Source organism: Eleutherodactylus coqui, chromosome 3 (genome assembly GCF_035609145.1).
Source record: "Eleutherodactylus coqui strain aEleCoq1 chromosome 3, aEleCoq1.hap1, whole genome shotgun sequence".
Classification (NCBI taxonomy): Eukaryota; Metazoa; Chordata; class Amphibia; order Anura; family Eleutherodactylidae; genus Eleutherodactylus; species Eleutherodactylus coqui.
In genome coordinates this window covers 200096656-200113344 of record NC_089839.1, presented here as the reverse complement: position 1 = coordinate 200113344, position 16689 = coordinate 200096656, and the positions used below count along the sequence as shown (strand labels likewise).

Below are 16689 nucleotides of genomic sequence, written 5' to 3'. Positions count from 1 at the left end.
TAGGACTTCTGAGAGAGGGGTTCCCTGCCCACCACTTCTCGTCACTGCGGGCTTACTTTACCCACTCGCAGGGATGCAGAGATAGAATGGGCGGCATCTTTGCATTAATTTCAATGGAGCTGAAGGAAATAGGATAGCACATATCTCGGGCAGTGCCATTGAAGATGAATGGAGCAAGACCACACATGCACGTTGGCCACGTCAATCAATCTCCGTCTCACTGTGGCAGGTACATTTAGCACACAGTGATGAGAAGAGGGGGACATGAGACCCCATTCTCTGAATCAGTGAGGGGCTCAATGATGAGACCCCCTCCCACACACTTGCGTTCTTTTAACACTGCGTTCTTTTAACGCAAATGTCAATGAGACTTTCTAATGTTAAAAACGTATCGCAAGTGTGTGCTTTGCAATTTTTGTACGATGCGATTTTAACATTAGAAAGTAGAGATGAGCAAGTAGTGCCTTAGCCGAGTATCTCCCCGCTCGTCTCTAAAGATTCGGGGGCCAGCGCGGGTGACAGGTGAGTTGCGGGGGGAGCAGAGGGAGCGAGAGATCTCCCCTTCCTTCCTCCCCGCCCCCGAATCTCGAGTAATGTACCTTAGCGAGTATACTCGCTCATCTCTATTAGAAAGTCCCATTGACAATCGTGTTTAAAAAAAAAAGGTGTGTAGGTGCCCTAATATAGATACAACTCATTTCTTCTCACCTGCAATGAACTCATAATTATTTTTTTTTTTACTTTTTCAGCAGCAGCGACTGAGTTAAGGTTCTGAATTCCAACTATTGCTATGCCAGTCTTTGTTTTAAGCTATGTAATGTAAGCAGAGGGCACTGTAATGACTAAATTAAAGTTTGTGCCTTCCAGGCAATACTTTGAGTTTGATGCATGTGTCTTGGCTTGTAGCTTAGTATTTTTGTTTCAATGCTTTACTGTAAGCAGGAAGGAAGAATTGCTTCTAGGTGAACGGCCAACTTCCCGTTAAAGCTGATTCATTTTGGATCCAGGAAACCAACCATTTGTAAAGTTGCACAATAACTGCCCAACAACACCACGTTCTTCTCTACTGGTGGTCTGCAACTGGTGTCCTTCTACCTGGTGGTAAACTACTACTTATAACATGTCCTGAAAAAAGTGGGCATCAGGACATGTTAAGAGTTGCTGTTACAGAGCAGTTGGTACATCACAGGTTCCTGGCCATACTTCTGTATTGTTCCAACCAGACCATATTATCCCCACAAGACCATATTCACCTAAGTATAGACTAAACGGCAAGTAGTTATACCATCACTGTAACGGAAAATGAAGACATGGCAGCTCTTACTATAATCCAATAGATTTGGCAATTTATGTTTATCAACCCAGTTTCACACGAATGGTTGGCTGAACCAAACTCTCAACATAATAGATTCCTATGATGTTGTCAGTTCTAGTTAGTAGACCTGCAGTCAGGCTGGGATACTCATCCGTATTATGGATGCATATATGCACCCATAATACGAATGTCTGAGACTGACTTAGGGCTTCTTCACATGACCATTTTAATGGGTTCATTCTCGTGAGAATGCACATGCGGAAAACCGTAGGACCTGCTCTATTTTCCTGATTTTGTGCAGCAAAGGCCCCATAGAAGTCAATAGGAGGTGTGCAAATATGGAAAGGGAAGTGTGAAACACTGTGCAAAATGCATGGAAAAGAACACGTCTGGAGATCATTAGGATAATTAGCCTTTTATTTCACGGAAAGGGTGCATCACACGCATGTGAACTGGCCCTGCATCGGCAAAAAGTACAATCAGCACAGTCTTATTCATATGCAAACACTTTGCACTGCGGAAAGCGTTTTTGTGCATACGCCCATGTGAAGCCGCCCTTGAGGGAAAATAAACTGAGTATACAGGCCAATGAGCTTTTTCCCTCACTTGCTATCCATTGTAAGAACAGACACATTTTTGGGTACATATATTTGTGCTTCAAACACACCCTGGGGCATATCTATTAAAGTTTGGGTGCCAGTTTCCTGGCATACAAAAGTTACAAAGTATGCTTTTTTTTTTCAAATACATAAATTATGGTCTTTTATATTCCAGCCACCAGCACTTTTCTAAAAGAGTGCAGGTCTAGGAAAAAGGGGCGGGGTCACACTAAGCCCATCAGATTAATTATAGGTTTCAGTCTGGAACACGGAAGTGCAGTCAGGTATGATAAATGTATTATGAGGCTTGTGGCTCTTACACAGATACAGACTTGACTTAAGGACCATTTACACAGAGCGATGATCACTTAAATGACAGTTTGAGTGACCGCTTTGAGCGATCACTGTGCATAAACTATTAAGTAGCTACTCAGCTACTTAATAGCAATTTAGTGTTCAAATGAAGCCTTAGCTAATAACCGTTAATAGCCCGAGGGCTCTTATCTGCATTCATTTCTTGTCCTCCAACGGGAAACAATGCTGTTAGCACTCCCCATGGAGAACTGCTGATAAGGCTGAACGAAGATTTTTCGGTTGGACTGAATTTAATGATCAGCTAGCAGTGCATGATGGCCGCGCGTTTAGACACAATGATGATCACTCAAACTATCGCTTTTTAGTGATTTTTGAGCGATCATCGCTCTGTGTAAATAAGCCTTTAGACTGGTGTATGAATAAATATACCCCCAATGTTTGTGATGGAAGAATAGGAAAGGTACATCCAATGTAAGGATAAAAAGAGCTATAAGTTGAACCTTGGCGAGCCAGGCAGGATGATTTTGTATGGCGCTATAACTCTTTACTAGTCTTTGTAAAGTTTATAATTCGCACAACTTGTGCAAAATAAGAAGGTTCTGGAGTTAAAGCAGAGCTACTAGAAGCTAAAATGTGACAAAAGCTGCTGGACTCACCTGAGGCTAACAGGAAATTGGCATCCAGAGATGTTGTCAGTCCATTTTGCTTATAGAGGAGTCTATGTGGAAGGCAAGCAAAGTTCTGCTTTATCATAGGCAAGGCATTTTGGTACTCAAGGCAAAGTGGGGGTGGAGAAAGGTGGAGGCACAGTTCCATAGCAACCCAAAATAGTTAAAATTGTTCCACTTCTTCACCTTCCTGAATTGTTCTTCAAGCACATGAGTTACTGTATTTTATAAAATATTTTGGAGTCATTTTTTTCCTTTTTTTTTTTCTAGTGGTTTTCTTTTTGGGAGTTTGGTCGAAATTTTTACGTGTGACCCATTTATGAAGCATGTGCAACATCATTTCCTACAAAAGACAAAAAAAAATCAGCTGGCTAGCTTTCACTAGATAACACATGGCTTACAAGAAGAGCTTGTAGGATGCAGCATTTCACATTTGTTTCCCATTGTATTTCTTATGGGATAAATCAGCGACAGGTTTGTTTACAAGAAACTCTGAAGTTCCTTTAAGGGCTTAAACACATGGGCCGCCTAACGGGACAAAACAACCACTGACTTCAATGCTTTTGTTCCCACTATTGGGATTCTCGGGCGTTAATACTACCCCCAAGACAAGGTAGGACTTGCTCCATCTTTCTCACACACAGTTAATACTATGCACTAATACACTAGTAAATGTGATGAAGGGAAGCCATTGATTTCAGTGGGTTTGTTCTGCTGAGCATGTTTCTTGTGGCCAAATTCTGTGTGCAAGAAGAGCTAGGACGTGTCCTATGTTTATGCATTTTATGCAGAAAGCTGCCATAGAAGTGTATGACAGGTTAAAAAAAAAAAAAAAAAAAAAAAAAAGAGGGGGGTAAGGCTTCACACGGGTGAGGTTCGTGCGTTGTGAGATGCACAAATCTCATAGGAATGTAAACACTATTCTTTTGCTTGGGGTCATACATATGAGCGATTCTTTCCCCGCATGGCACCGCTGTCTCCCCATTAACAGCCATGGCGGAGGATCACTAATAACACCTCACACCCGCGGGAAAATTACAAGCCGGCAAGCCTAATATCGCACTTGCCCATATGAAGTTAGCCTAAGGCTTCTTTCACATGAGCGCATATTGTCCAACGTTTTCACGGCTGGCTGATATGCCCTGCGATCTGATGCATTGGATTCCAATGCATCACATCATATGGGCAGATTTGTGAGACGTAAAAACGCCTGGCCGAGTCAATATAGCACCAGGCGTTTTTACGTTGGACCCAAAACATCGTTCTGGAACTGTGTTTTCGCCGGAAAACATCAGCCGCTGCATGTGCTCCTATGGGAGCCCATGGCAACGTCCATAGGTGGGAGGGAGTTTAGCAGCGTGGCTAAGTGCCCGCTCTCTCGCCAGTCATCAATGGGAGGAGGCAGGGTGGACAGGGCTTAGCCACGCCCCCCTTTTGCCCCCTCCCATTGCACAGAACCAGCGGGGAGGAAGAGAGGCGAGCGTGCAATGGGGAGGGAAGAGAAGTGGGCGATTTTATAGCCATTTTTATCAAATGGAAAGGGAGTAACACACGTGTATGAACTGGCATTTTGAGTGCATAAATCACATATGAGCCTGTTTCGTGCCATCTCCAAACCTTGTTCATGCACAAATACAATCGCTGCAGCGGTGTGTATTTGTACACCACGCTCGTCTGTGGAAGACCTTATGCAGACCTTTTTTTTCTGCCGTTCAAACTCTGTACTATTGTGCGCAAGTTGGAAAACGAAAGTGGGTAAGATAGGGCCAGCTCTATCTTTTTTACACGTAGAAAATCTACGTGCGGGAAAGTCAAGTCCTTTCCCCCCCCCCCCCCCATGATAGAAAACGAAACCACTGGAATCCATAGTTTCGCTTCCTTCAGTTTTGCGGCTTCAAAACAAGCCAACCCCCCCCCCACCCCCCCCCCCCACCCATGTGTTTGAGTCGTAAGGCAACCTTTACAAATTTTGTAGCAACTTTAATAATTGCAGATCTGCTGCAGGATTTTACCCTTGTACTTCATAAATAGACAGGCTGCGGATTTGTTGTGGAACGATTCTGCACCATGTGATAAAGATTTTCCAATTCCCTCCTCATGGATTATATTGTAAATGCTGAAGAATTTCCCAACAATTCCGTCAGCAGAAATTCTGCATTTCTGCGGCGCGTTTTTGCTGCGGTTCAGAAGCGCAACACTAAGGCCGACTTCACATAAGTGGGGAGAAAAACAAACAGCACCAGATTTGTGCCTTGCAAGACACACATATTATGCACAAATATGAGCTGCGATGCTATGCAAGAAACAAATCGCAGCATGTTTTACCATGCTGTGTGATCTCACATCGCAGCACCCATTTTTTCAATGGGGCTGGCGACAACATCACACCATGTGCTAGGTGCACGCGATGCAATGGGAGGTCTCCCATTGAGAAGACTAGGAGAAACCCTGCGAACCTCCACTAAGGCTGACAGACGCAGCGTAGTTTCCATTCATCCCCAAAGTGATGCGAGGCCATTTTCTCATGAAAACGCCTCACATCCCTGGGTTTTATACAGTGACACTCCATTCAATGCCTAAGTGCTGATGGAAGCAGACAGGTACTACTGTATCACAGTGCCATAGCCTGAATAGAGGAGCAGGGTGAATCCATGACCACCACTACTCCATTCATCCTTCTTCCTTGCTGCTGTAAGAGGCTCCCCTAAAAGGGTGTAGTGGGCCTCACAATGGAGCACCAAGATGGCCACTCCAAACTGACCTAAGCATGCTGTTCCCTAGGAACATTCTAGCGAGATGTCAGCTCTATAAGAGTAATTTCTGCTGCACCACAGTGTATAGGCTGTGTTAGCAAGTGGAAGTGCCACTGGGAGCTGCTGCTGCCAAAGAGGAAAAGGAAGCAGGATCCTGAACCTTGGTATGCATGAGGGGCCGCTCTAGCTACTGCACGGTCTGAGTGATGCCATTGGATGCTGCTGCATGGTCAAAGATGCTATTGGATGCTTACAAGATGAAAATGGTGAATTGGTTAAGAATCATATTAAGAAGGCTGAACTTTTAAATTCCTACTTTGTATCAGTTTTCTCTCAGAAAGTAGATGGAACATCAACTGATCTTCTCTGTGCTATTGGGAGAATAAAAAAAGACTGCAGGCTATCTGTAAGTAGAGAGATTGTGAAGGAACACTTAGCTAAACTTAAATGAATTCAAGTCTTAAGGCTCAGATGAATTACATCCTAGGATACTAAAAGGAAGCAGCAGAGGTAAATGCTGAATCACTCGCCATAATCTTTGAAAATTCCTGGGAAGAAGGTGGATCCAGGAAACTACAGACCTGTGGGCCTGACTTCTATACCGGAATAGACATTTGAACAAATTATTAAACTGCATGCATGCAAGTACTTGGATTTATAGGATGGAAACAACAAACCCTAACGGGTTAAACGAACAACTTACATTTAATTGCTTTATTTGAGAACAAAACAGAGAATACCAGCTTGATAAATATCAGCTCTAGATGAAGGATATCCAGCTACACTGGAACATGGGAATTATAAACTATTAAGAAGAATGTAATAAATGGATCTATGCAATACTACATATAACTACCACCTTGTTATATTATATTCTATATGCTGCAGCTATATATATTTTTTATGACTTACCTGGATTTATTTCCACTAAGATAAACACTATACCCGCATGAATGGTATATATGTACAATAGATATCACTATGCTGCACAACAATTTATATGTAAATATCATATATACCTAATCAGATATATGATGAAAAACAAGATGAAAAAATGACAACACTCCAATCTTAGTGCATCTTTATTACATCACTGCGCATATTAAGATCTTCCTGCATGTTTGATGCCATGCCGTACTCCCCCCGTTGTAGTGATATTGAGTGACTAGTGGCTTATTACTATCTTGTATCTCCCCTTGAGCTTATCTTGAGTACCTCTGACCAATCAGAACTAAGTCACGTCATCATGCGTTCCTCCTTATATCTGTAAATGCTGCCGCAATGCAGAACATCATGGATGAAAACGCGATGACGTTCATGTGACGCGGTGACGTCAGTACGTCGTCCGCGTGACCGGATCACATGACCAAAAGGTCCCGGCGCGTCGGCACTAAGCGACGCTTGTTAGACGCGTCATATGATGCACCGCACCATAAAGTGGGGTCAGGATGAATAACGCGATGACGCATATGTGACGCGGTGACGTCAGTACGTCGTCCGCGTGACCGGATCACATGACCAGAAGGTCCTGGCGCGTCGGTACCAAGCGATGCTTGCTAGACGCGTCAGATGATGCACCGCACCATCGAATGGAGCCAGGCCCGTATATACCTCATAAACAAAATACACAGGGAGGAGCTATGACGCTGCGGCGCCATGGTAGCGCATCAGAGACAGCGCCCCCTCAAATTAACCAATGAAAAGGCTGGAAATACGGCACAGCATATTGCTAGGACACGGCATGTACACAATGCAGAGCACAATATTGGTATTGCTTGCAATCCAAAGAAGAATAAAACGATCGATATATATACTCTTCCCCCCCGAAGAACAAAGAAACAATAAAGATAATTATAAAGGGGGATTAGTGAAGCATAGTATGTATAAATATAATAGTTTATAAAGACTCCCGCCCATCTCTATGATCATTGGCCAACACCTGGGATACCTCCCCTAGGGGGAGGGGAGAAGTCAGCTTTATATAGCTCAACACTGAAACATCACACAGATAGCCCTGACCTACCACCAAGGCCAGAGGCGCTACCTCTCTGATCCTAAGACATATGGACACTCCTATAACATAGCAGAAAAAGATGAGATAATCTCTAGCAAAATTGCACCTCTATTTAGAACGCTAGCCGAACTATGTCAGTTTTTGACACGGTTTTGTTTTCTAGCATACTGTGATTCCTGCATACACTTTGCAGTCTCACAGATAAATTGATGCGGTTGACCTATTTAGGAGATGGCAATAAGATATAGGTCATAATCTCTATATGGTTCAATAACTGCATCTATCGCAGGGTTATACTACCCCTGCTAATTGAGTGCAAACAACTTTAACAAGAGCAATATGCTTATTATGGCCTAATATATGAAAAACTAGTTTACTGGGTATCATAGCAACCTGTGAGTCAAAACAAAGAGAGTGAAAATAATTCTGTGTGCACAACGTACAAACTTCTAGCACAGTGTACTGGATAAAATGCTCTCTTGACTCACTAAGAATACCCTTATAAGTAAACATATTATTCATATATTAAGTGTTTACTGGTCTAAACAGTTAAAAACAACATACTGAAGACACTTGCTAGTGAGTTTTTCTGCCCTTATAAACAGAAAGGTAATAGGAGAGAGATACATTATATATATCACCGTCCTCCAAAACGCTGGAACAGTTATGATGATACATGGATGGTACTAACCAAACGATGATACATGGATGGTACTAACCAACGAGATCTCCTGATGATCCGTTCTATGAACGGGGAAACGCGTCGAGATTGAAAATATGCATAGTACTACTAACTGACATCTGATTTCAAACTGCCGATCAGAAAATATATAGTGGTCGTCTTATGAGTAACCTCTAAAAGAGTGTGCTTTGTACTTTTCTCCCTTATATTACGAGAACATTTATATGAACATACAAGGTGACAACATTGAGACAACTGGAGATTGTCCAACATCATATACTACCTGTGCTTATAAAACTGTCACCTAGGGAACTTTGTATCCCCAAAATAGAGGAGAGACAAGCATATTCCCACACTATATCTTTCCAAAATACGCATCACTGAAAATATCGGGGTGATGATGATATCTAATCAACCCCGATAAAATACGAATGCATTTAGAAGAAAGATATAGGGACGAGGAAAGTTAATCAAGAAAGGAATTTTTCCACTCATTAGTTTTTGCGTTTTGTTGTTTCACCACTCTACCAGGCTTATACCCATAATAGGGACCCTTGGTACATAGAATAACAATTAAAAAGTGGTGATAGTCTCCGTTTGAGTGAGACTTGTATACCTCTTGAGATATAGAGGATTTTTGTGTAGTGCCCTATTTGTGTCAATTGATTTTAAATATATCTATTAAAGTTTATTTATTTTATTTATACTTTTGTCTAAACTGTGAAGGGCGTTCTAGTTCAATATTAGACAATTCTGCCCCTGTGATTTACTTGGATAAAAATGGAGTAATTAACCAGAGCCGGCATGGGTTTGTAACAACTCATGCCAGACAAATCTAATTTCCTTCTATGACAGAATCACCGACTTAGTTGATCAGGAAAATGTGGTATATTATGTCTTGACTTTAGTAAAGCATTTGACAAAGTATCTCATACCATAACTATTGAAAAAAAATAGCCAAATATGGGATTGACAAGGCGACTATTAGGTGGACTCACAACCGGCTGAGTGATCGTACTTGGCTGTGCAGCCATTTATGACCACTCTCTAAGTGAAGAATGTATTTCAAGTGGGGTACCACAAGGCTCTGTCCTAGGCCCAGTGTTTAACATTTTTATAAAATGATCTGGAGGAGGGAATTAATGGGAAACTAATCAGTTTTAGTGAATCCTGCACTGAGCAGAAAGTTGGACCAGAGAACACCATGAAGTTTGTTGTCAACAAGTTGTAAGTGAGATCCGCCTCAGTAAAAACTGCTAGGTGTGCACACTGTAGGCATACAAACCGTTAAACAGGCCTGTTTGTTTAGAACTTTGACTGTACTGGTGCTCGCAGGTACACATTGAGACACTGTCACAGGGATGCAAGGCTACTGGATAGAGACATATCTTTGGGACTTTGCACGCTGTCTCAGATGGTGTTGCTGGTAGTAAAGTGTTAACCCATTAAACATAACGTACAGACTATGTAATTTAACAGGGCTGATCTCTTTACAACATTGATACTGTGTTACTGTTATTTCATATTGTGCAGAGTATAATTTATCCTAGGATTTTGTTAGCATCAGGTAAATCTATGGTAAAAGATAACCACTTAGTACAACATTACTCATTTTCATTCCTTTGTTCATGAATATACATTGTATATTTTTGTAACTCCATCTGCTGCATCGCATCCCAAATCTGCTTCACGACACCCCCTACCCATGACACTGGTCATACAGCGAGAATGACCGCAGGCTCGGGATCCTTGTTCTACTGATCATGGCAATCCCAGCAATCAGACAAACATCCTTCGGGGGAACAATCCCTCTAACGATATGTCTATAGTAGGAGATTTGTGCTAGAATGTATAAATATTCATATACAAAAATATAAAAATAACCACCACAATGTATTAAGAATTTTTAGTTTTTTCATTTATTTTTAAACATTTGTAAAAAAAACCCGAACATACAGCAGATATTTTCTAGCCAAGAACATGGTCTCCAATCTCATCCCCAGTGTTTCATCTAACAGAAGAAAAAGGCATTAGGTGTGAATATTTATACCTTGTATCTTTACAGCAGCAGGCTGCAGCCAAGTGGAGAGAAAACAGTACAATGTCAGATTCAAAGACCAATAAAATAAATACTAGCATCTTTTTGCCATTTATTGGGGTCGCACTATACAAAGTAAAACAAGAGTTAAAGGGGTTGTCAAAAATAAAAATGATGGTTGCAATACCACCGCTGTCTGCAATTTGTGGCGCTACATGTGCAGATTCCCCTGAAGAGATGTACAGTAATATAGTGATCAGTTATATGCTGCTTACCTGGGTTAGTCGTGTATGCACACATAGGTATGATCAACAATCCTCAATCTGCTGCTGATTTCAGATGCCTGAGGTTCAGGTGAAGGGATCACAATCAGATTCTACAGCTAGGAAGGAGTACAATCCGGCGCAGGTTGTAAGAGGCTTTTAGGTTACATTTACTTTATTGATTGTAGAGCTTTACTACGTGTTTCTAGTCTGTACAGAAGCAAGAATCAGCTACGAATTTGAAGTGCATAGTGAAAGCTCCATGATCAATAAAAGCAGTTTATGGTGACTTCTATTAGAATCTCTACTCAGCTGTACTCCATCCTAACTGTAGAATGCAGTTTATGTATGGCATTACAGAACAGCCACATTCACTTCACTGAGCTGCAATACCAGAGACCGCTCATGGACAAGTGTGGTGCTGTTCAAAAAACACCATGTTTTTCTAATTCTCTGCAACCCATTTAGAAACTTTGACATCCTACAGTAATATTGAAATGAGAGGTAAGGTAAGCTTTATTAAAGGGGGTGTGTCCTATTGAAGTGAATGGGGCTCAGCCTGCAGTACCAGCCCAAGCCACTGCGCAATATACAGAGCTGTCTGCAGCGAAACAGCTAGAAGAGGGACAACCCCTTTAACACTTTTGAGCTAAGCAGTTGCTGCCATGTTCCCTCACAGATTACAATTACTAGAAGTCCAAGCACATGTACAAACTGTTGAGCTTATTGCCATGGAACCCTTCTAATAAGGAGGGATCAACCAAAACACGCAAGAACAGCACAGAAACAGCACCACACTTGTCTGTAGGCTGTGTCAGGTATTACAGTTCAACCACTTTTTTTTTTTGCCTATATCTGGGATTGCAGTATTCAAGTAGACTCCCTCTCTAATCTTGTACAACCCCTTAAATGGCCACTTTCATGAAACTATGATACTTTAAATAAGGGCATCTATATTAGGTTAAACTAGAGTTTAGGGGAGCTGTACACTACCGCAACAGTCCTCAATAGGAAGTGTGGGCAGTGCATAGGGAACCCATCAGTCCGTTACTCCCCTCCAGTCAGTTTGAGAACACATAAAAATCTCCATATAGCGTAGCATAGCCACTTGTTATGAACATGGTGCCCTCTTGGGCTTTACAGTAATTGTACCCTTAATATCCTATGCATATTTTTCAAAAATCACAGCAATTCATGTATAGAAACATGGAATCAGTGTTATTATATAGAGATCCGGGATCCATTTCTATACTGAATTCTGTATGGTAGCAGCAGCAAGACTGCTAAATGTTCAGTAGGTAATTATTTAAACACTAGTCCCCAAATAGTTATATTACCAAACCAACTAAGAGCTTGTTCACATCTGTGTCCGGGATTTCAGTCTGGTCTGTTTTTTGAGTAGAAAAAAAAAAAAAATTTGCTATTTACCCCCCTTTGATTTCAGTTTGTTTCAAAGAAATGTATTAATCTTTTAGACACATTGTGCCATATGCTCTTAAAAAAAACGTAAGCCAATAGGAGGGGGGAGGAGATGGAAACATTTCTGTTTAATTTCATTTTTCTGCTCTACAAAAACGGAACAGACACAGAAAGTCCTAACACCAATGTAAATGAGCCCTAATTTTATTCCATTCAATCTTATTATTTTTGTAAACTGCATTGGGATGCACGGTGACAGCTGAAGGAAATCCGTCTCATCTCTTAAAGATGTATTACTGGGAGTAAGATCTTTTTTCCAAGTTTTCAACCATCTGCTGGATGGGAGAAAACTGATAGATTGGTGGCGGTTTGACTGCTGGGATCCCACCGATCCCAAGAATGGGAGAAGGTTTCTCCCCCATTTGTCAATGTAGGATCATTTATCCCCATTTCTCCAACACTGCAGCAAATAGGAGGCTGGTCGCGCATGTATGGCCGCTGGTCTACTTAAATCTCTCATTTCTATGGGGTAGACGTAGATAGCCGAGTACTTTGTCCTCTGTCTGCGCCCCACTGAAATGATAGGAGCCGCGGCTGTGCATGCATGCTGCCACTCCCTTCACTTCAATGGGTGAAAATTTGGGCCCGTTTACTGTGAATGGAAATGGGTGGGAACGATCCCTGGCCTTCTCTGCCTCCATTTGCAGAATGACGATTGTTCATTTGTGAAAGCAAAGGAGCTACGTAATGTGGCTCAGGGAATGGGGCGTGGTGTTTTATACTCACCGGACGCCTTATTCCTGCTCCGTGTCCCCTAAAACTCTGCACGCACCAGCAGTGTGACTCTTCAGCCCGCTCTGTGCGGGCGCTCTACCATTCATCCCTATAAAAAAAGAGCTGCACTGCTGGCATGTGCAGACTTCAGGGGAACACAGCACAGGAAAGGGGCGCCTGGCGAGTATAAGACAGCACTCCCAGACTACCCATTCCCCGAGCTCCAAAAGGTAATGACAGGTTCCCTTTAAAACTAGTTGTGATTTTGAATTATGTCAGGTCTTATACTCTAGTCATATACAGAGCTGCTTCCAAATTATTTTGCTTGCTCTTGAAAACCGGTTATAATCTGTACTTTGCTGTCCGACGTAAGACCCAATCTGAACACACATAATGTACTGGACTCTGAAGTACCAAGAAATTAGCAGAACTTTGAATGCAGCTCTGGAAGTTTTACATGGTATGTTAATGTATCATTCCCCCTTTCCATTGCAGTCCTGCAAGTCACTACGTACAAGGCCGACACAGGGGGCCACCAACTATTTCATCAAAGTAATGTCCTTCTTTGCCAGAGTCTTGTTCTCCTTTCACTTCCTTCTAAAGACACAATGTTTTATGATTTGTCTGAAGACAGAACAAAGTGGATCTTAATCCCATTATTTATATACACTTTCTCCAAGTGCTCGCTCTGGTATTTCCATATTTTGTTAAACAATTTCCTCTGGCTTTGGACAACATTCTCCACGTGACCGGATAACATCCTCTAACTGCTCACGTGCGGCTCTCAAGTATCCACAATTAGGCTTTTTATTGTATCTGGAAAGAATATAGCCAGACCTCTTCAAAAGAGAATAACTAACTCCAAATGCCCAGTATAGAAATAAACAGAATAGGATGTCTTATTGTGTCTCCAACCACCACTAGGGGGAGCTTACTGCATACAATGTATATATTGAACACATTGAGACAGATGACATCTGCTATTTGTATGCCCTAGTAGAGAATATGATCATAGACCAGGGTCCTCTGCTTGAAAACCCTCTCGATATCCTACAAATTAAAGCCCCTCAGTAAGAGCAGCTACTGTCTTGGCAGACATTTTGCCATCTTGCAATAACACACTTCCCCTGTAGTGGCCGCTGCAGGTGAAATGTTAGGACAACCGGCGCGTCCCTCAGCAAAATCAGTCATTTGCCAGAGTCCGGATATCCACATGTTTGGCAATCAACTGATAACGTCAAGCCTTGCATTCAAGAAGGGCATGTGCATTTTGACACGCCCCTTTAAGCTGTTTGCAGGAAAAAGGAGTTGCTTCAAGCAGATGGGGCTGAGTTACAATACCAGACAGAGTGGCACCATTTCTGTAAAAAAAAGTTTTTTCTAATACAATCCCTTTAGCTTTATGGCCATGTAAAGGTTCTGGCACAGAAGTGGATCGGTAAGTCAGCCAGAGGAATTGACTCATCCCTAATGCTCACTTATCCCTCTCTGCTGATTAAGACACTGCAAAGTGAAGTTTACCATATAATTAAAGGGGTTGTGCCAGGATTGGATACTCAGCAAGCCTACTTAAATGAATGGCGTGGCACTGGCCACGTGTGACAGTCGCTTCTCTCACCGCAGGAAGTACTGAAACACTGTCCTTGGGATTGTTGGGGTTCCCCAGTGCTTGGACCCCCACTATCCTAAAGTTACAGTTGTAGCAAACATTAACTTGACTATTAGCACGTTACATGTCAATTTTAAGTTTGCTGTAATTGTACATTTTATGGTTTAAAGTGGTTGTCCAGTTGAGTGGCACGGGTATGCTAACTGGGATGCCCACCAATAAAACGTTCTGGGCCAATACACTTGTGCAGTCACTGGTCTCTGCAGGAAGTAGATAGCTCTGTGAAAACTATAGTGGCCTGGCTTAGTATTGCAGTCAAAGTTATTCATTAAAGTGAATGTGTGTAACACCAAGCATGACCACTGCAGTAGGAAGGAGCTGTCAGCTTCCTGCAGAAACCAGCTCACTGCACAAGTGCATTAGTCAAAAGAATAGCTAATTGGTGGGCATCTGAAGTAGCATGCCTTCACCAATCTACTACTGATGATCTATCCTGATAAGCCGTCAATAGTTTAGCTTGACTCTTAAAGGGATTGCCCATTTGGAAGGTTGGCTGTATCCGTACCCACTATCCTGTGGATACGGAATAACTTTCAGTCCTGGCACAACTCCTTTAAAAACTTTCAAAATACAATACTCTCAAAAGGATTCCTGTGATAAAAATATAACGGCCATATATACAACCTATCAAAGAAGTCTATTTTTCAAAAACCAGAACAGCTCAGCAAGCAGCACTGGACATGTGCAAAGTTGAATTTTAACGGTTTTTTTCACTAGTCTTTGTAGTCCTTTAAAAAAAACATGCTGCCCATTATAGTTTATGGTCTCGACTGCATACAGTCTCTATAAGTTTGTTGTTCAAGACATCTTCTTCCTCAGAACTGTAGAAATGATTCCTTGAGATATAGGAGTAAAGCTGAGATTTTGTATCACAAGTCATATCGAGCTGGTCGAAAGAATCACTAGACAGAAAACTGTCATCACTGATGACACTCGATGGCCTACTTGGACTCTTTGGAGGATCTACATTAGGCATTAATAGATCTTCCGTTGATTCTGAAAGCTTGAGAGTCGAGCAATCGCCGGGAAGGTCCAAACTGGCGGAGAACCGTCCATTCTTTTTTAGAATGCCCTTTTTTGTTTTTGAGTGCTTGTCAGACTTTACCTTTTCTTGTGGAACTGTGAGGTAGGTCTTCTGAATTTCTGAGGTTGCCATCCTCTCTGGAGAAGAAGAATAACCTGATTCCATCTCACTTGTTTTTTTCAGGATCCCCTTCTTTGGCACGTTGAAAGTGCATTCGATATTAATGGACCTGTGTGGCTCGTAGGCGGATGTGGTTTGTGCTTCTCTGTCGAGCTCCAAGCAATTCTCAGACAGGTTTTCTGAGAAATTCGAGTTTGGAAAAGAACTGTCAAAGCTGCTCCTTTTCTTCAAGATCCCTTTTGGCTTTTGCCTGTGAACAATGAGTTCAGGTTCCTGCTGAGACTGATTAATGTCATTCTCCTTTTTGGACTTTCTTAGACACCCTTCATATTCATCCTCTTCCTTTTGCTGGCTGTTGCAGTGTTCCTTCTGTGCTTTTTTGAAACACTGTGTGTTCTGACACTCAATATACCGAGCCAACAGGGGAGACTGGCATTCGGGTACCAGATCACAGTCACAGACCATGGTGTCATAACCCCAATTAACCCACCAGTGATTGGCAATGTCTTCAATGGTAGCTCTCCTGGATGGATTTACTGTTAGCATCCAGTCGATCAGTCCACAGGCTCCTATATAGAGAAAGGAGAATTGTTATCCTTGACTACTTCGTTAACATTATAATTAAACATTGTAAATTATAACTGGGTCAAAATATGCCATTAGTTTAGGTCAGGATTAAAGGAAGTCTGTCATTGTTACCATCATAAATCAAGCCTAACCAAAGAAGGGGGATGTAAATTCAAGCACAATTACAGTTTTTCATTGCACAGCCACTCCACAGCCCCAAAATTGCTGGTTTTGCACAGTATGCAAATTAGCTGCAACTGCTCTAGCAGGCATTTCACTTGCAAGATAGAGGAGGACAGAGCCCAGACCAATCAACTCAAAACATGCCCCTTGGCTCTTGATTGACATCTCCAGCTGCATGACATCAGCAAGCCTGATGGCCCCAAGAAGTCACTGTGCATGAGGAGACTCCAGAAATATGCACATGTGCGGAACACACAGCATCTCCAGGTCAAGGAGCTAGAGTGTT

The 16689-nt window shown here is 42.1% G+C and overlaps 1 protein-coding gene across 1 annotated transcript in view; it reads right to left on the bottom strand.

Moving 5' to 3' along the window:
- Window positions 1–10242: 10242 nt before the first annotated feature.
- LOC136621326 (NUAK family SNF1-like kinase 1) overlaps window positions 10243–16689 on the bottom strand; it is a 37226-nt gene continuing 30779 nt past the window's right edge. Inside the window, exon 7 of the mRNA XM_066596760.1 lies at window positions 10243–16222. Coding sequence (XP_066452857.1) covers window positions 15261–16222 — 962 coding nt within the window. The 3' untranslated portion in view covers window positions 10243–15260. The remainder of the gene's footprint in view (window positions 16223–16689) is intronic.